This window comes from Musa acuminata, chromosome BXJ1-5 (assembly GCF_036884655.1).
Source record: "Musa acuminata AAA Group cultivar baxijiao chromosome BXJ1-5, Cavendish_Baxijiao_AAA, whole genome shotgun sequence".
Classification (NCBI taxonomy): domain Eukaryota; kingdom Viridiplantae; phylum Streptophyta; class Magnoliopsida; order Zingiberales; family Musaceae; genus Musa; species Musa acuminata.
The window spans coordinates 46,433,179-46,453,877 of record NC_088331.1 but is presented as its reverse complement, the minus strand read 5'-3'; the positions used below and the strand labels follow the sequence as shown (position 1 = coordinate 46,453,877).

Genomic DNA, 20,699 nt, shown 5'->3' with positions numbered 1-20,699 from the left:
TGCCCGGAAATAACTCGCGAGGATTTGAAAACATCGCCGACTCTCGGACTCGCTTGGCACCCCTGCCGGCCTACATAGAACACAGCCTCACCGCTCGCTCGCTCTGTCTTTCTCGCAGCACGGCCATGGAGTATGAGAGGATTCGCAAAGTGCAGGTACGAACTCTGCCGCCCGCGTCATACGAACTATTGCTCAAGATCGAAGCTTTCGTTGTTCTTCTTCTCAAAGTTCACAGCTTTTGCGTTTTCCCTTTGTCTTGATTTGTTTTTGTGTTCATTATGTGGATGTTACTATTAGATTGATTCGTTCTTTCCCCATAAAATGTGCAGTGTGAGAAATGTTAGTTTCGTGATCAGTTGCAGTGGATTTTGTATATATTTTTCTGCAATCAATTGGCAGGTTATATGTAGATTTTGTTCAAACTCCGATGGGCTTGATTTCGATACATAGTTATGTTCGTGAACCGAAGGCGAGTATTATATAAATCTTATCTCGAATGGTTCTTGGTTGCTTTGCGTGCTTTTGGTTGTTGGATTGTAGGATTTTCTTTCTTTTTTCCTTGCAGACTATTTCTCTTATGATTTCTTGTAATCTTCGTGTACTGCTCTTAATGATGTTGCTTACAATTTTCATCACAACAATGTTAATAGCATGTTAAGTTTGATTAATTCGAGCTATTTTTTCCATATATGCTATGACAACAAATGCTCGGCAACAGCAACAAGCTGCAAGAGAAGTATCTCCTCACAAGATCTTAAAATGGGATGCTTCCTTTACATCTTACTGATTGCTTACAGTGGGGGATATCTGTGAAATTTACGTTGTTGCATTATGTCAAGCATCTAGTTCTTCGTTTTCTGAAGACAGAAGCTTGAATTGTAGCCTTCTCTTACGACTGCAGATTGGATTGCTTTCTCCAACTAAATTGAGGATGAAACTACTTGGGCATCGTAACAGCGCAAGAAAGGGAGGGAGCAATTCGGCAAAGATGTCTCCATCCAAGAATGAGGACATGAAGTCTGCAAGGAACAACTTACTAGTAGGCGATATCGACAACGAAGGTCAGTGAAAATTACCTCCTTCAGTATTCATCTTTGTATGATTGCTACTTATGTATATTATGCACACATACATATCTTGAAGTTGTCTCAATGTCGATGATGATGCTTTTGATCTTGATGACAGAAAGCTCTAAGGACTTTAAAGGGGATTTAAGACCTGAGAATATTGCAAATTCAGATGCTTCTGCCACAGGGTTACATGATAAAGAGTCTTCAAGTTTCGATAGCGTTAATCGATCGCTGTCAAACGAAAAGATTAACACCAGTTGTATCAAGCAGGATTACTGCAGAAGTGCTCCCCATCAAGCTTATTTAAACAGCAACTTGAGCATCATACACCCAGTAAGGACTCTTGATGAAGGGGGTGGCAACTGTCTCCACAGCAGGAATGACACTGTCTCTAGCTTTGAATTTCATCGCGTCGAGAGAATAATTCAACAGCCATCTCTAGGCCTCTTTTCTGGGCATGTTCCATCAAAGTGGAATGATGCGGAAAAATGGATAATAAATCGACAAATAGCAAGCCCAAGTGTCAAGAAGAAGACTCCTGCACAGAAACAGGGGAGCCATCAAACAAGTTCTTTGTGCAGGCTTGAGACGGATTCCACAATTGCAGAACATAAGGCGTCAGTTGTCCAGGCTCTGGATAGCATGAGGAATGAATTCAACCAAACTGCTTCACAGGATGTGGTAGAGAAGTTCTCTTTTGTTCCTCATGCGTCGAACAACAAAGCTGTTGAATCTGTCGATTCTTCACCTTATAGTGGTACTTCTGGGAGCTGTTCCAGATCCGGAGAAGACGTAAATCATCAAGAGTTTTCAATAATGAAAAGGCATGCCAGCGAACCGACAGGTATGCTCATTGGACATGTCGAATGCAACAATTTCGCCTTTAAGATTGTTGAAGCTTTTGCTATATCTGATTGTTGCAATGTAATCTTTCACTGTCATGAGTATGAATACTGAATTTTAACGAGTGTCCTCATAAGAAGACTCTTCACTATGTGAAAGACAGTTTCTTAAACTGGATGAAAAGTCAACATGCTGCCAAATAAGAATTGATGAGATATGCAGAATTTCTTGTCAGCATCTTCAGTTGTTGTTTGTTTTCTGCTTTTTTTCCATCGGTTTAGATACATCTGAATACTTCTATCTTGCAGTTGTTCCACCTATGCAGTCTGTGTCAATGAGAGACATAGGTACGGAAATGACTCCGGTACCTACTCCACTTGGATCAATAACACCCACTCGAAGCTCCATTTCTTCTTTGCCATCAACTCCGAGACAAGGAGTAGCTTCACAGTTGTCTACCGAGGAGATGAAGGACACAGAACAAGATTCCGAAACTAAAGGTGGCAAAGATAAATTGACTGAGAGAGAAATGCGGCTGAAAATAAGAAGAGAAATAGCGGCCCTTGGCATACAACTAGGAAAGATGAACATCGCTTCCTGGGCTAGTAAAGAAGAGGTAGAACAATGTTCTCCCTCACCGAAAGCTCTTGTTGCTGATCCAACAGAGAAGGAATACAAAGCCTGTGCTGCAGCATGGGAGGAAGCTGAGAACACTAAGCATATGGCCAGGTACTAAGCTTGAAACTTGTTATACATTTGCTGCTTTGAGAGAACTGATGATGATGCTTCCAACCAATAACGGTTATTATAGAGGCTGAGGAGTTGGCACTCTGCTATTTCTGATCATTTGTTTTTACGAATTTATGCTTCTTTTAGGCTTTAAGAACAAATCTATACTAAAAAAACAATATGATGATTGCTGACACCGCCATTTCTTGGCACAAACGTCGTGGGAAAGAAACTTTAGTAGGCCGATATCGATGCCAGCAAGAATGGTGTTGAGAGTATAGTTTCTGATACAATGTGGTTCACTAAACTGCTGCTTATGAAGTTTCACTTTGTTAGGTGCACCTCAACAAGACACCATCTTAGACTGTTAAGCACTTGCTGGTAAATAAAATGGTCCATATGTCACTTCAGATTGCATTTTCCTGTGTATATTGAACACATAAGATGAGTCATCTGAGATTCACATAGTTTGTCAAGGCCTAAATAAATTTTATGATTCTTTGCACAAACCAGCAAAAAAGGGGAGTATGCAGCCAATCCTTGGAAATGCAATTTAAAGAGTTCTTCATATGAATAGGTGCCAATTAAAGAATTGTCTCTTATAAGGTCTGGCATTGAGCTTCTTTAGAACCCATTGAGCTTCTAAGAAACTCATGCAATGGTGTGGGAAGAATAAATGACAGAATCCTTGTAAAGAATGCTCTGAAAATTGCTCAGTCCAAGCCTTCACCTGAAACCAAGTGTTGTTGCACATGAATTGCTACCTGATGGTGTCTAGTTATTTTGGTTTTTTTGCATGTAATGCTGTGTTCTTCAGATACAAACGTGAAGAAGTCAAGATCCAAGCATGGGAGTGTCGTTGGAAAGCGAAAATTGAAGCTAAAACGAAGAGTATTGAGGTACTTTTCTTTTTACTTTTCTTTTACTTTTTTCTGCTGATGCTTTTTATTATTTTCGCAACACTCTGCTCATCTGTGGCATCTGAAATCTGATAATTTTACAAACATGGTGCAACAAGTTTAATGCCAACTAATCTTGTTGAGTAGAAAAACAACATTTTAATTCCCATAACTTCAAGTTCTTAAAGAAGCATGAAATTTCCAACAACTAGAAAAGAGTAGAGTGTGACCAAATGAACATCAAACTGATGAACTTGGCATGCATACTCAGCGAGATGGTTCTTTGGCTCTTTATATTATTGCTCTGCAAGCAGAAATATGTCCTCTTGCTTTACAAATATGTCGACATGAATTCTTTCAAGAAACGCAACAGGCCAAAGCAGAACGAGTTAGAGCTCGCGCCCTCGAGAAGATGGCGGAAAAGCTAGCTATGACACGGCGGCAGGTGGACGAGAAACAAGCAGCTGCTCAAGCCCGGATGAATAAGCAAGCATCCAGAACAGCTCACAAGGCTGAGCACATACGCCGAACTGGACAAATTCCTTCGCCAAATTACTTATGCTGTGGTGGGTTCTCTTAGATTCCATCAGACCCTCACAGATCTAATCTATCAAAGCAGCATTGCCGTGATGACGGCGCAGAAAATTTCCCCTGTTCTTATATAGATAAAGTGTCTCATGTACATGGGTAATCACTAAGACCATCACTGTATTCTTGCCTTCTTGTAGTTCATCTCCAGTTTGATTGGCTTGTTGGCCAAACACCCCATTCAAATAGTTTAGAGCTCGCCCATCTGATCAAAACCCTGTGTTGTTTCTACTTTCCCATGGCATCAAAGTGCAGTGATGCAGCAGAAGAGAGTGGGAAAGATACTTTTGGAGCACAAAGTGGTCAAAAGCAGCGATGAGATCTGAGGCCCCAGCCATGGATACGAAAGGGACAGGGGAATCACCATATACAGATGAAAGGTGACGGAAGATGCCATGGCGATGGTGAGTGGTAATCAATGGAGACCACATGGTGGTGCTTTATGTGCAGAACCCTATCACCCTCACTCAAGATGGTGGTCTCCATTTCAAAGTGTCAAGATCGACACAGCACCAGAACTGAATCCAAATCTATGATTCACTTTCGCAATGAAAAGGACTGACATGGAAATTTCTGGATGTGTGTATATATATATATATATATATATATATATATATATATATATACACATGATGTGAGAGAAAAGAGGAATGACAAATCATGAAGTAATAATGTAACAGGTGTTTTTATAGCTCAACCAAATTGTCTATCAATAATTTCAATCCATTATATCACTGTGCAGAAGACATTCATAAGCAGACTCAGAATTTGGAACCTATTAATTACGCAACAAAAATATGTCTCAAGGTCAGAAATATCTGAAACTAGAAGAGCAAGAAGCTTGTTCTAACACTCAAATCAGGAATCAATTACTACAAACAAACCTACATAGTTCTACATAAACAAGCACCGGAAGCATATACCGGTATTATGAGAAGATATCATATGATACAGGTACTAGACATGGATACATTAAGCTTAGCTTGCTCACACCTGATTTGCGCATCTAAGATGAGAAACTGCAGCGAAAGGTAGGATTAAACAGATGGTAATGAGCTGTGAAGACTTCAAGGTTCGTTTTCAGTATTCCAATGTCCCCACAGATGCAGTCACGGTGCTTAGGCTTCTTGAATCCTGCCGGGTGATGTACTCATCACAGCTATTGCTCGGAAGCCTTTTACTGTGAGCTGTGTTGAGGAAATCTGCACTTGGCTTGCCCATCTGCTGCACTTCCTGCCGCATAAGTATCTTTATGCACCATACGTTATTCACAAACTCCCTGGAGGAGGCAGAACAATCGTAAAAGCATCAAAGAAGCATTCATGAAATATCAAATCAAACAACAATCTTAAATTCTTATGGTTAATATCAAGTTCCTCAACTTCAATCTATGTGCTTCTAGCCGATAAATTTGAAACAAAAAAAGATGAACTGTTCTTGGTTGGAGACACCAATGAAGCAGCGTAAATTCTGAGAAAACGCAACACATATTAAGTGGTACAAGATCCACGCATGCGTGCGTGCAGATAGAGAAAAATGATAAGAGAGAATTTGGTGAAACTGACTACGAACATAAAATATGAAAGGAAATGAGATCAGGATTGACTTACTGCCAGGGATCGTCGCCAACAAGAAGAATATCATTCTCCCTGTCAACAAATACAAGCTGCCAGCCTGATCTCAAAGGGTCTTCCAACTGGCCTTCTAGGCCAAATAAACGCCCAAGCTCACTACGCAGCTCATGGTAACTGCTAAACTTGGTGATGTCCAGTGACCTTCCACAAGACCCTGATTTATAAACCTGCGGTTACAAACTAAACTGATCAGCTGGCAGTGTAGCATACATAAAGGAGATAGAGAATGTTGGTTCAATTGGCAATTCATGTTCTAATCATGTTAAGTAACTTATGGAAGAGTTGGATAACTTGTTAATACTACTCTTCAAGTCTCTGTAGTGGATAATCATCGATCATTCACTTCTATACAAGAATGTTTAACTAGGCACCAAATCTCTTGTAAAAAAATGATTGAAAGTAAATCCACTAAACAATGAAGCAACAAATCAATTCTTGATTGCTTTGAAAAGCAACTAAACAAAATAGGAATCCTACCAAAAAAACATGCAAGCATACAGGGACAAGGATAATCCCAAAATGACCATACTAATTATTGATATTCAATTCGAGCAAGTAACTAACACTATGGGAGTGTTTGTTGTCCATTATTTTCAACAAAAAATGAAAAAAAAAAATCAATATATCTGGTATTCATTAGATGTCAAATCCAATTCTAGAGCATTGTTCTTAAACTTTCAGAAATGTAAAATTTTCAAGTCAGTTCCATCATAAAATAGATCCAGACCAGAGAGATGGAATCAACTTGAGCTCAGTGAGGAATAAATCACTAACCTTGACAAAGGTTCCACTGGATTGGTTCAACGAATCCATGTTCCCAGGAGCCTGCAAAAGTCCTGGTTGCTCTAAACCATTAGAAACAGTAAATGCTTGGTTCAGTCCAAAATCATTTCCCGAGGAACCCACAAGATTGCTAGCAGCATAGTGCATGTTCATTGAATCAGTCTCATTGCTAAGATGGCCTAGGTTTGACATGCCATTCTGCACTAGAAGTGATGATGAGTCTATGTTAACACCAAACAACAGATGGTTCTGACCATCCATATTGCCATCTTGATCCACCACATACTGTCTTCCGGGAAATGGTGGTAATATCACAGAATGCTGAGAAATGGCAGGTTGTGATGCACCTAGTTGTTCCACCTGAGGCATCATGCACTTAACTTCAGATGGAATCATTGATGCAATTGCCATTCGCTTTGAGGATGTGGAACTAGAAGTCACAATTTGGTTGCCTCTTGGCCAACTAAGTAGATTTGATGCTTCCTCTGGAGACAACTGATGCAAAATATTATGCAGGGGGGAGGCACTAGCTGTTGAGACAGAGTTACCATTGGAGTCAGGAAAGTTCTGTGGCTGGGAAAATGAGGAAATATTCTGCAATGTGGTTGATGAAGATTGTGACACAGAAAGAAGTTGAGACAAGGCTGATACTCCATCAGGAACTTTCTGATGATTAGATAAAATTTTCTGCTGTTGAATTTGTGTTTGATGCTGTCGTGGTACCTGCTGCTGCTCACCAAATGAGCATCCGTGCTGCAACTGATGCTGAAGAAATTCAGATCGAGACTGGTCTTGCACCTGGTTTACTTGAAGATTCTGAAGAAAGGTTTGTGGAGTTTGAGAATGGCCATGCTGTAGAACCTGACCTGGTACTATAGGAGAAGTTCTGCTAGTTATGTTCTGAGTTTGCTGGAATTGCAGCATTCCAGGTGATACATTTTTTGTAGTGTCCACAATCCTCATTTTCTGTCCTGCTACAGCCATTGTCTGGTACATGTCAGGCTGCAGAGAAAGTACCGGATTATCCAACCTTGGCCGCATCCAAGGCGTGACACTGATGTCCTGAAAATTCAGCGACTGAAATCCTGTATTTCCACCATTTTGGAACAACATCTGAGGTAAATTGAGAGAGATACCATCATCCTTTCCACCTAAATAATTGGAAGTACTAGTAAGAAGATGAATGGTAGTGTACTAGAAAAAAGAAAGGTTTCATCCATGAATAATTAATATAGCTGAAAAAATTTAGTGCTGTAATTGTTTTTGCTCAAAATCATAATGTATACCATGGAGGGAAGGCAATCCAGTAGGCCATGGGCGCTTGAGCCTGAAAGGAAAAGATGTCGGATACATTGGAAAGGTTGTTAGAGGCTCAATTTCCCAAAGTGACACCCTGGGCTGCCTCTGTCCGGCTGTTGACTCATCCCAGCCAACCTACAAAAGAAAAAACAGAACTTTAGCCTGGAAAACTATATTCTTTAAATTCAGAAGGGGAATTCTTCTGATCAGTAAAATTGGACATTGCAAAAGAAATTACTTTCACGGAACGCCAATGTGAATTTGGCCAATGGACAGGGTCAATATCACTGATCCCAGTAATTGTGCCCATATATCTGTTTATGAATGAAGAAAGTATCATCAATTGGAATCTTATTAAATGCCAAAAGAGATGGACCAAGCAAAACCTTCTGCATGTTGGAACAACAAAGGGAACAGGAAAAGATTATCAACAAAGAAGTCTCACACTTGAGTGTGCAAGTGCAACTACAAATAAAATGCTCAACAACCAAAATGGATAAGAGACAGGAATAAACACAAACCTACCGTCGAACACTTGACTCTTCTGTCTCAAAAAGCATCCGGAAACGCATACCCACAGAAACACGGGTGTGATAAACTGCCTTAACATACTTAGCTAGTGGGATAACAAATTCAGAAGGGCTTGCCCTGAAAGGATATGGTATCACATTAATCAGCCAACCAAAGTAACAAAGATATCTGAGATGCCATATTTACCTTGGGTTATAAAATATAGTAAATCGGCTGTTTGTAGCAGCAGCATGAGCAGCTGCAGCGAGAAGCCCTATGTGCATGCTGTCACTAGACAGAACAGATGAAGGCATAACTGTTTGCGGTCTGTTAGCACGCCGAATTCCCAGAAGTAACTGATTGTTATCATTCCTATTGAAACAAAAACTTCTAGTATTTAGATCAAAAGAAGCCATTAACAATGCCCAAAAAAGTTATTAGTAATAGTACCATATAAAAAGTACAGAATCCCCTGCAACAAGTCTCTTTGCACTCACAAAAACACTCCAGCCTGTTGTAAGGAGATGCCTCTTTGGCTGACCTGCATGAGGAGAATAATCACATCCTTAGTGAGTAATCAATCATGTCAGTCATGCTAGCCCAGTCTAAAAATGGCTGTCGGAAGATGTCTATGAGGTACAAGAATTCACAGAATATGGAAGCTCTTGTTTAGAACCATATGTAGTACATGTAATGACATCATTATGCAATAGAACATTGTTAATTCAACTTTAGCACTTATCTGCTCACAAAACTGAAACATGAAGAGATGACAGACTTAAACATGGACAAAAGTAATTATATTTTTCACAGCTAGACTGAGGCAACTCATTCCACTTGGGCATTTGGACATCGATTCCTATTAAGCAATAATCACAAAACCCAACAGAAAATGGAACTTAAACTTGAAGCCCGTTCAGCAAATGAAATTGGGTAGCTTGGTATTGGAGTCACATCTTTGTCTATATAATGGCCCTATCTTAGATAACCTAGCAGAAAGTCAAAGAAATAACACATTAACACTTATCATGCATCTGTCCTGTTCAATGACAGAAAAGGTAAGTCAGGTCCACCAAGTGATTAACAAGCACTCCTTGCTATTAAGCAAATGCTCGCCAAAAAGCTGGAATTTGATTCCATTACCATGCACAAATAATATTTAAGCAATATAAATTGGCATCAAATAATCTGGACGTTCCTAACACAGAACATAGGCTGTCGGGATCTGGTCACTGCCAACAATAGGCTGATTACAACTAAACCCACAGATCATATCATTTATGACACCCACTTCAAAACAAACAACATAGTATCATATTTTAGGGCTGCAATTCTTGTAACATCATTTACCAACTGGGCTATACCAACAAGGACCAAATCCTACATTGACTATTATTTTTATTCCATTCCAGCACTGATTTTATCAATTTTGATTTTCCTATTCTGTAGTGGAACTCCCATCAGTAGATTCACTCGCTGTGACTGCACAATATGGCATCTGCAACACGTCTGAGTCAACCAAGATAATTTACCCTCAGCGTCTTCTCAACTATTGTTCCAACTTGCCGTAATTGCTCTCTTCAAAATTATTCTAAAAGCCACTTCCCACGGTAGTATTGTCCCTATATTAGTGCCAAATCTCTCATAAAAGCAACTTTCTCACAAGATGAAAGCTTTTAATATTAAAATAAGGAAACCTTAAGTCCAATCTTTCTCAATGGTAAACCAACTTAAGGTTCTGAAGCAGAGAGTAACAAAGACTTTAAGATCTCGCAACTTTACCCACAACATTTGCAGAGGATTAGTTCAATGCAAAATGTCAGCCTAATGCTGTAGAGCATGGGACAGTTTATGAATCATGATTCACACGGTAAGATACTAAAGATACTGCTAACAAATACCTCGGAAGATGTGGCGAAACTTCCACTCATTACCATGGAGGTCCTTTGCAGTCAACTCTTGTGCAGGAGGCTGCTGTGAAAAGTCCTGCGGAGCAACACAGCCAAATAAGGATAAAAGAATCAGGATATTTTCTGTCTAAATCCAAAAAGAATGGCCATTTATTCTGTGAAATTGAATGCCAATTCAAACTTGTCCTAGCAAGCAAAATCTACCAGCGGAGGGAACACTTTTTCTGCTGCTCGACGAGGAACAGAGAATCCACCATGCGTACTGGTGTCACTTGCGGTTAATGTCTTACAGAAATAATTTGTTGGTTGTTTGCTTGGCATACCCAATTCAGCAGGTAGATAAGGATCCTTCTGCTCTAGCTGCAGACATCATGCAAAGGTATGCAATCAGAACATCCAAGTGTCAGCATAATAATAAGGCAATGAGTGAAAAGAGAAAGTTCATTACTAGGCTTAATGGCTGCAACGTCATCAGGGCATAAACTTCATCCGTCTCTACATCTGCCTATAGACAATGCACATTTATGAATAAGCAAATGATCACCATATTAGACAAGAAACACTGACAAATATCCAGATGAACTTACATGCATAGTAACATTATGCAGCTGACAAACCAGCTGAGGAGGTAAGCTTGGGTAGCTGGGGAGGGAATCAATTTCCTTGTTTGTTGATGCAGCCACCTGCACAGATAACCTTCATTAAAGCATGCCTTGAAGAATAAAATATGACATGTTCCAAGCACTATAAACTAAATTGCTCATCAAATAACTCTCAAGAAGTTGGATTCAGAGCAATAGAAGATTACTGTATTGCTTACTGCCTCGCAACAATTTAGAAATTAAGTAAAATAGCTGACCTGCTCACTATGGCCCTGTGGGAAATATACCACCCGGCTTCCAACAGGAGGCAATGAAACTAGTGGTCCAGCACAAGCATGCCATAACTCTGAATTTAGACAAACTTGTTCTTCTGTATCTAATGCCACATAATTAACAATTACCAGAATGAGAGCAAAGAAAGAAGTGGAAAATAATGCTGAGAGTCAACTTTGCAGCAAACAGAGTGACTAGAGAATAACTCCTTTGCCATTTGGAAGAGACATGCACACTACTGCTTACATCTATTTGTTTGGTTTCGTTCTTTTGCAAACATGATTCATAAGAAGACTAACACAAGATCTGTTAACTACAAGCTTACAAAATCCATTATCTATTGAACACATGAAGCATGTTACAAAAGAAGCCTAACATGAAAAGTTGAGGTTTAATAATCTAGAGAAAACTCATAAAATAGGCTTGCCTCCTTAACAGCTCACCATTGCAGAACTATTCTAGTAACATTTCTATGATTATAAAAGCCAAGAAATGAAGACGGAGAACAAAATCCAGTTCCAGCACCTAGAGTGTGTAGTCTATCACACAGGAAGGCTGAAGGCAAGCGTGATGTATGCCACTGTATAAATCCTCTCAACCAGACCAATTTTTATACGTGCAAGGTAGTTTGGAGTCTTGCCTGAATTTACCTAAATAGATGGTTTAAGGAGTAAGCAGAATACATATTTAATGTTCTAAAAGAAATTACTCTAATTTGGAATTTAGAAAAGCTTGGTCCCACAAATGTTCTGGGGAGAAAAACAGAGTGATAAATTAATAAATTGTGAAACTCCACATGTTCGGCAACATATCCATATGGAGCCAAAATAATAATCACCAAAGAACAATTGAATCAGGTCATATTCTATGCATGTTGCATTGAATTTTATAATAAATTCAAGATCAATGAAGCATTCGATTTGTGGCTTTTAGCCTGACAACAGAAATTAGAAATGCTGCAGATTCATGTTACACCTTCCAAGATGCCCAAGATCAAGCCTCATATGACTGTAGTAGTAGCTCGTGCAAGCCAGCAAACAATGAGCACAGTTTCAAGCATTTGGCAGGACATAAAAAGGAAAAGTTGGACAGCAGGAACTCAATTTGTGATTGATGCACAATTTAAGGCCAAAAAACTGATGCAGAACACCACGATGGGAAAGTGAAGCAAACAGAACCAACCACAGATGAGTCATCAGAAACAACGATTTAACTATACAAAAGTACATGAAGTTTCCGACAATAATATACCTTCCAAAACAGAAAATTCTTAGCCAAACAGAAAAAAAAAAAAAGAAAAAAAAAAGGACAAAGACCTCACCTTCTTGTTGCTGATTGCCCGGACCCGAGGATGAGAGCCTCATCTTATGTACTTACTAGAAGAAGCTTGCAGAATCCGAAAACCACAAGACAGTCAAGCCTAGGACTGAAAGTAGCACCTTCTCTTCAGAACATAAACAAGAAATTTGAGTTAAGATGCTTTCGCAACAAAAAATTGGTCTTTCTCTTTCAGACAACACAAAAAAAAAAATCTATTTTTCTTATATTTCGTTCTGCATAACACGCTCCCTTGTTATTATTATTATCAAACCGGCCAAAACCTTAATCCATTAATTCATGTAGAATCCGTGTAATATGGAAAATACGTGCAAAAAAAATTATAAAACCCAAAGAGACATTAGATATAATTCACCCAAAGCCAACTCTACTGCAGAAAATGTTCTCCTCCAGCGTAATCAGTTCCATTATTTAACTCTGTTGTAACTTGAAGATCGAGAGATAACTTTAAACTTTAAGAAAAAGAATCTGAGCCGCAAGCAAGGTCAAAACTCTCAAAACATAGATGTTGATATGCGTCAGCTTATCATAATTCCAAGCAAAAAACCTTTCTTTATTGTTCAACTAACAACAACAGTTGTAAGACGAAAAAAATGAAGCCGACGCGCCACAAATCAGATAAAAGAGAAAAAATCCAGCAGCCATCTCAACCCAACCGACCAATCTGAAATCCTACCAACGAAGAAATCGATCCCGCAAAAGCTCAAAAATCCTACTCAAACTCGAGCTTCAATTCGAAGGAAATCTCCCAGAACCTCAAAAACCAGCTGAAATCCGTAAAAATCTCGCTAGAACCCAAGAATTCGAGAAGGAATCCCCAAAGAGGAAGAAGGAAGTAGGAAGTAGGAAGTCCCCCAACATCTCACCTCAGGAACTCCCTTCCCAAGCCAAACCAGCACCAAAAAGCAGCTCCTTTTCTTCAACAAACGCCGATCCCCCCTCCGATCTCCGCCTCGACCCGCAAGAGCCAGCTCGGTTCCCGAAAAACTCGAACGCAGAGCTCCCCAGAAGAACCTAGAGCGAGTTCCAACCCTTCACGAGTTTCATCTTGAACCCTAGGTAACTCAGCTCCCCGCCGCGGCGGACCAGCGCCGGGCTCCGGGATCTCAGGCGCGGTCCGTGCATTTAAGGTGGAGAGCCAGCATCACGCGGCGACGCCTCCGGCAATCCAAGGCAGAGAGCCCCCCTGCTTTGTCTCTCTCTCTCTCTCTCTCGCTCACTTCGATCGAGTGCTCCGATAAGAACGTTTGAGGCGCTTCGTTTCAAGCTTCAATAATAACACAAACAGTAAGCGCGAGATGCAGAGAGAGTACGCTTCTTCTTTTTTTTCTCCTCTTTTTATCTTTTTCGCTTTTTGTTTACTTTTTTTTATTTATTTGAAGCTTATTTCTGTACTAATTTTATCTTTTTTATTTAAAATAAATAAATAAATATGATTTTTATTATTATTATTTTCTCACGATCTTTTATTTCGTCCTTCGTGACGTGTCATCTTATATCTCCGTCACCGTTCCCTCCATATTATCCCTCCGAGTAGAAAGAAAAAATAATTTCTTTTTACATAATAAAATTTTATTTATTATTTATAATATCAGTATTATCAATATTATCCTCTAAGGAAGAAGAAGAAGTAGGAGAAAAAATATTTATTTATTTACGTTCATTTCTAAATAACTAATTTTAAAATATTAAAAAAATTACTTTTATATTTTTTTTAAAAAAATCATTATTTATTTTTTATTGGATGGCATCCCATATTCAATTTTAGTATTTTTTTTTCTATTTGGATAAAAATATTCATAGTCTTTTACTAAAATGATTTGATCATATATATTATTTTTATTTAAAAAATGAAATAAGTGATATCGATTATTTTAAAATTATATTTCAAGATGATTAATACTATTTTCTATATTTAAAATTTTATAATAATTAATCATAAAAATTAAGTATATTTTTAATAATATATATATATATATATATATTCAAATCATTCAAGTAAAAAATACGAGAGTATTTTAGTCAAGTGAAAAGAAAACCCAAGTAAAAATGAATATAGGAAACGGCGGTAAAAACTTAATATTAAAATAATTTCAATAAAATACCTAAATAAATAAATAAATAATATATTTCGCATGATTTGGTTTGAACACAACCATCTAACATCCTTCAAATATAATTAATTATTATTGTTCATGCTAAAATTATCTTCTTAGAGAAACACTCTCCTTGAAATATTAGTGATGTATTTGAACTTCCAACTGTAACAAGTTGTCATGGTCTTTTTCACAACTGTTCATACAAAAAAAAATCCAAATAGTGTTTCTGCATGTGCACACATAAGATTCACATACATACATACATGTTCTCAATTTATATTGATGTGACACTCATTGTACCATATGGCCTTTCATTGGCCGGCAATGCAGGGTTTATGATTGGTCGTCGTTCCCTCGCATCGAATGCCATATTATTGAGATCGGTAGGGCTCGTTGTGGCCTATCTCGATCTCGTGGAGTTGCAAAGCCCGTTGGTAATTAAGTATCTTTGTGGATATGTTAATTGAAATTGTGCATAGATTCATCTTAATGATTGAAATTAATGATGCATAATGGATTTTGTGGCTATCGTATAGCCACTACGAGGAACAATTTTGTGTGTATGTTCATCATCTCCTGTAAACCTAATGGTGTGTGGGAAAAGATCAGCCATCAGATATGCAATTATTTGCATTGAATATGGGAAGATGGCCACAAATAAGATGGAATCTGCACATTGATTTCTCTTTGATAGCCAGACAACAACAGATTTGATCATGTTGGAGGATACACCTCCAACGTTTCTATAGATTTGGTGAAATCCAAGACACAAAATCTAGTCTCGGTCCACAAAATCTTAGCTCGAGTGAGATACAGCAGCTTAATCGCCCGCCCGTCTCAGGAAGAAGAAATCCATCACCACCCTACAACACTCACCTGATACGTACGTACCCTCATCCCACTGCACTGCGCCTTCTCCTTTCTCGTCCTTGCACCGCCTGAGCCACCCGTGGGACTCGGATAGAGTTCATGTGGTCCTCCTTGTCACAGGCTGGTGATGAGAGCGTCATCGATCCCACCACATGCACATTGTGCATGCATGCAACACAGAGATCTTCTCAGGTGACCCGTCGATCGCCTTGTCGTTGTGCTACTTAGCTGCAGTCATGTCAGTGTTTGGTCGATAGCCATTGGAATTACCATCCCCTCTCCAATCGTAACATGGATCTGTGGCCATTTTCTAGCCAACAACTAGGAATTCCCCCACACCACTGGAATCAAATAGTGCTTGCTCGTACCTGTTTTCAGGGTCCCCTCATTAAATAAATAGCCATCCTTTCCTCGATCGATGGAATGCCACATCCTCTTATTTTAGTGCATGAGAATGTGGATGCAAAAAAATCAACTTGCTATGTTACCTTATATGAAGTTTGCTGAGTGGAGCACCGAGAGATGTGTGTATGCACAGCCAGTTGACTGCAGTTCTCGAGATGCAACTCTTCCTAGGAATCAGCAACCAGAAGCCTGTGGCATGGATTAGATGAGGAAGTGGAAGATGAGAGAAACAAAGATTGATGAAAGTTCCAAAGAAGATATCAAAATTCACTAATTATAGCAGTCACATAGTCGAATGATTCAAAACTGAAAAAATGTACTACTTACATGAAGCTTCAACCACACAATGGTTCTGTCAGTACAAAGCAAATTTTCTTCCTCACCAGTGAAGATGAGCAAACTTTTGTAAACTCATCAGTTCAAGAGCAAATGATAGAGTGTTCTTGTGAACCAACTGCTAAATGATGACAAAATTCTGATCAACCTAAACGGATGCCACTTGTGAGAATCAGCTGTTCACACAGGGTGAAGAGTTAGGATGCTAACAAAGCATTTAAAATAGTATACTATCTCCCATTAGTTCTTCCCAAGGAAGAAAGAAATGGGACCTTCCAGGCTTTCAATTGTTATTTACTAAACAAACTTTTTAAGAGAACATTAGCATCTTTGCCATTTACAAGTTGAGCCTTTAATATAGAAGTGATTGATAGGACCACATCTTTTAACACTTCAATGGTCCCCCTAATACTAGGAGGAGCCACTGCACTCTCCTACCGAGGATTAGGAGAGGGTTCTTCCAGAAAGCTGGTCTTGTGGATTGGGATGCCAGTGAATTTATGGAATGAGATAAGAAATTAATGTATAAGGATTGTCCTGAAGATGCATATGGACTACAAATGGGCAAAGGCAACTTATTAAAAGTAGCAATTAATAAATGGAAGATGTGCAAGAATGTAAGGGGCTTCAGGGGGGGTGGGGACTCCAAATGAAATAAACTATAAACATCAAGGTGGGCATGGTATTATCAAATATCAGCTAAAACAAACATGCTTTGAAGTGTTGCAGGATACATCTGTGTGCATACAGTTCATTAACTGTCATATAGTATAGGTTCAATCGAAGGAAGCCAAGAAGCAAGTCCATTAACAACTGGTATGAGTCCCTGTTACACCATTAGCAATGTTAAGCTGGTGGCAGCTGCACTATCTGTGGCATCAGTGCATCATTTTGCAGATTTGGTTATGTTGCCTAGCTTGTGTAGACTAAAGAGATAGAACATTATATTTTGCATGAGCAATGAGAATTTCCACATCTTTTAGTTGTGCCATCACATCAGACAGTCAACTGTAGATCTAGGAAACGCAGCAATGTGTTCTACCTACTCATGAATGAGCAAATGACATGCCAGATATTGGATGGAAATGCCAGAACGCAATAAGTTTAGCATGACAGATTTATAAAATTGTTTTGAACTCCTGATGCATTAAAAGTTTAAAAACTTGAATGATGAGGTCAGTTAACAATATACAAATCTTTTAGTAGGTAAAGATGTTAATATCCTAGACCTGTGGCCTCTCTTCTTGGCTACTTCATTAAGTGAAGATTTATGGTTCGATTGGAATCATTAAAAAAACTTGGCTTATCTTGAATCCTATCAAGAGGGTCAGATATGCAAAGTAAAAAAGATATAGAAAACTTAATTTAAGATAAGCAAGTTTTGTTTTTTCACCAAATAATGTCACTTTGACTTCAGAAATTTACCAAATCATGTGCCTACATCTGATGCATTCTTCATCAAAGATTTTGGTAAGACATTGAAATCTTCCAGTTTCCTTATTGATCATCCTACAAATATTTGAGCTCATGGTAAACTCTCATATGGTTGCTGAAGTCTGAAACATTTCATACTTCAAGACTTCAGTCCTCTTCTAATGGCTCAACTCAAGACCTAGTTGATTCGAGGGAATAAGCACAAATTTGGACAATCAATTAGTAAATCTCAATGAAATCCCTGCAAAGGCCCTACCAGGTCCTTGCATAAAAGATAATGGGTGTGGTAAGTGTGGGCATGCATGTGGCGTAAGCAAAGCATGATATGACCATTCATATTGGAGACCTAGAGAATAGGAACTTCTGTAAAAAACATTCTATTAATTTTGAGACCAGTGACATCAATATTTCACCGTGGTTCCTTTTGGATTCTTTAGTACTCTAATGAGCAAAATAAATGCAGGAGAAAAGAATCCCCAGCTAACTAGTGAACAGCCACCATACCCTGACTTATATGAACTGCTTTCTTATCTTATGAACCTAATCTGGTAACTCCTTGTATCTAGGGAGATCACTTCACTACAAATTAGGTTTAGCAGCTGACCAAACAGAAATGTTTGGTGCATGTTGACTTGCGGCTCTTATAATTCGGGTGCTGTTTGAGCTGGATATGTAAGAGCAGCACTAACAACAGTGGCAATCACACTATTAGCACTTATGATTTGCCATCAAGATATGGTGACTTTATTGCTGATAATGAAGAAATGGGTACATCATTAATTTTTTATACTTGAACCAAGCTATTCCACTTATATTACCAGACAAACCAAACCTACAAAATTATCTGATGTACACTAAAAAATCAGAAGATGACGGGACCATTATTTGTGCTATGAGTAATTAGTACTGTGATGATAGAAACTGATACCTGGACCACTATGCCAGAATCTTGACCCCATTGATCAACTAAGATTAGGGTTCCAAGACTGAACAACCACTTGACTTAGAATATGGTTGATTTGACCTGATTCACTAAATTCTGCTCCATGCAACTTCTGACAATGCAATCAGGATGGTTAGACTAGCCTGCATTGTCAAAGAGCAGAATTAGTCATTGTTGCTATATTGTGATATACTGTGACATTGTGACTGATCAGCTATCACAATGTCCAGAGGACAAAGCAGATTAAAAAATCACATGATAAACTCATTCTGTTGCTGTGGATGTCATTATACATATATTGTAGTGAGATATATCTAATCCGATGTGAAATTAATGCTTAATAGATTAACTGAAAAGGTGGACATTATAGTGACTGCAAAATATTGATGGGACACAACCTAAAGGCACCTGCTACAACATGTGGAGCCCATGATTAAGGTAACCATGCAAGGACAATAATTATTAGATGACTAAAGCTTAGGCCACAAGGACACTGATCATAATTAAAAAACAAATAAGTGTCCTTCCAAACCTTTTATGGAAAATGATGCTGCCAAAGCAATCTCATCCTAAGTTTGACTCTCCTTTTCATGAGGGAACAAGCAATGCTTTAGCCTTTTCTTCCCTGATCATATAGCAGGAAACAACGAGTCCCCCATAATCCACAGAGAAACTTGTTATGAACAATACCCAATTTTTTTGCCCCTTTCCATGTTGTTGTGCTTTTAGGTAGCTTTACATGAGCAAGGATCCTACTGATTGATTAAACAGAACAAGGAGCTTGAGAAATGTATAAATGTAGACACTTGGAAGTCTATAAATGCTTAGTATGTTGCTTTGTCTTCTTTTGTAGAGATTTGAAGTCATTTTCATGGAGGAAATTAAACAAGAAACAGATGTCATCAATAACTGTTTCTAATACAAAATTAACTGCTTCAAATCATACATATAATTATTGGATGTTGCTTTGTCTATCAATCATTCATTTCAGTAAACTAACCCCAAATTCGCTTAAAACTGAATTGAAGTTCAGAGGAAGAATAGAAATTGAATACCTTCATCTGATGAATTGAAGAGTGCAACTAATTTTCCTAGTAACATCAGTGTTCAATTGTTTTAAAACCTTAGTGGAGCTTCTGGCTAAAGAATGTAGTCCAGTGATGTGATGGCCGAGAGGAAAAGATGGCCCCTGAAGTGTTTGGGACAATGACTTCCATTGGCATTGTCTATAATCAAAATGTTTTGGGCTGCTTTTCTAGCAAGCATTACCTGGAGTGTACCCGGTCCAAGTGCAGTGGAGATTAATTTAACTGATACAAGAGGAGCCCAACCAATAATTTTAAACACCAACTGTTGCAGGACAGGCCAAAGCTTGACCCTAAGAGGATTTAACTGTGTCTAATTTCAGAACAGATCATCCCAAATGAGGGACTAAGGAATACAGTTTCACCTCATTCTGATAATTCTACTGATTTAAGACATCCTAATTCACACTCTTAAGACTCCTAAAACATTTCATTTCACCCCAGGTTTCTTGGTCCGTAGCCATGGATAATTGCATGCAGCACACTCACATCATGCAAGTGTCTGTTTTGCTCCTGCTCAAGTTCCTTTAAAGCATAACTCATAAAAGACAGCAGCTGGTGTGGAATAATGTTACACTGTATTTCTTTAGTTGATACTATAATCCACATATTTTTAGAGACCAAAAGCCTTGTGTGATTGAACGGTTTCAGAAGTGTTGTTAGAGGTTAAAGTCTTTTTTCTCAGTGCACATTAAAACCCTAGATAGTCATATGAAGTTTGACCCAACAAATTAAATGAAATTTAGTCAGCTGGATATGATTTTTTATCAACCTCACAGCATCTTATGTTCTTTAGCATCGATCGAGTGCGTATGAACAAATTAGGCCAGTGTGCATCAATGGATGGACTATACCTGTGCCTGAGTCATATGCAATCCCAATGTTTGGCCTGAACTAATTTCCTCTCTAAGCTTCAAAAATGTAGTTTCTTAGGTATGTCAGCATCCATCCTTAGATTTAATTTGGTCCCAAAAGAAAACATACCAAGATGATGTCATGCAGGGGTATTCACTATTTAGTCTAGTTCATCGACCAGTACAGGGCAAGAT

General features: G+C 38.6%; 2 protein-coding genes across 7 annotated transcripts; one reads left to right on the top strand and one right to left on the bottom strand.

The window, feature by feature from the left end:
• LOC135674671 (uncharacterized) lies at positions 1 to 4,344 on the top strand. The gene is made up of 6 exons (XM_065184749.1): positions 1 to 155; positions 902 to 1,061; positions 1,186 to 1,914; positions 2,222 to 2,642; positions 3,460 to 3,541; positions 3,915 to 4,344. Exons 1-6 carry the CDS (start codon positions 126 to 128, stop codon positions 4,119 to 4,121), a joined length of 1,629 nt encoding a protein of 542 aa, XP_065040821.1. The 5' UTR covers positions 1 to 125; the 3' UTR covers positions 4,122 to 4,344.
• A 543-nt stretch (positions 4,345 to 4,887) lies between these two features.
• Positions 4,888 to 13,780, bottom strand: LOC135674670 (auxin response factor 6-like). Of its 6 annotated transcripts, none has more exons than XM_065184742.1 (15): positions 13,345 to 13,780; positions 12,462 to 12,584; positions 11,125 to 11,243; positions 10,853 to 10,948; positions 10,714 to 10,770; positions 10,470 to 10,625; positions 10,257 to 10,341; positions 8,806 to 8,896; positions 8,563 to 8,727; positions 8,371 to 8,493; positions 8,084 to 8,159; positions 7,833 to 7,980; positions 6,538 to 7,697; positions 5,740 to 5,930; positions 4,888 to 5,408 (listed from the first exon to the last, which is right to left on the bottom strand). In XM_065184742.1, the coding sequence occupies exons 2-15, from the start codon at positions 12,502 to 12,504 to the stop codon at positions 5,210 to 5,212; spliced, it is 2,709 nt and encodes a 902-aa protein (XP_065040814.1). In that variant the 5' UTR covers positions 12,505 to 12,584; positions 13,345 to 13,780; the 3' UTR covers positions 4,888 to 5,209. The 6 variants fall into 6 exon arrangements, with proteins under 6 accessions (XP_065040814.1, XP_065040817.1, XP_065040816.1 ...); XM_065184745.1 differs by having other exon boundaries at positions 11,125 to 11,237; XM_065184744.1 differs by having other exon boundaries at positions 12,462 to 12,579.
• Between the last annotated feature and the right edge of the window lie 6,919 nt (positions 13,781 to 20,699).

Coding starts and splice junctions, on each gene's coding strand:
- LOC135674670 (XM_065184742.1), bottom strand. CDS start 12,504: ATGAGGCTCTCATCCTCGGGTCCGGGCAATCAGCAACAAGAAG. Junction 10,771..10,852: donor TGCATAATGTTACTATGCAT/GTAAGTTCATCT, acceptor CATTGTCTATAG/GCAGATGTAGAGACGGATGA. Junction 5,931..6,537: donor CCAGTGGAACCTTTGTCAAG/GTTAGTGATTTA, acceptor TTGTAACCGCAG/GTTTATAAATCAGGGTCTTG.
- LOC135674671 (XM_065184749.1), top strand. CDS start 126: ATGGAGTATGAGAGGATTCGCAAAGTGCAG. Junction 2,643..3,459: donor AACACTAAGCATATGGCCAG/GTACTAAGCTTG, acceptor TGTGTTCTTCAG/ATACAAACGTGAAGAAGTCA. Junction 3,542..3,914: donor CTAAAACGAAGAGTATTGAG/GTACTTTTCTTT, acceptor GAAACGCAACAG/GCCAAAGCAGAACGAGTTAG.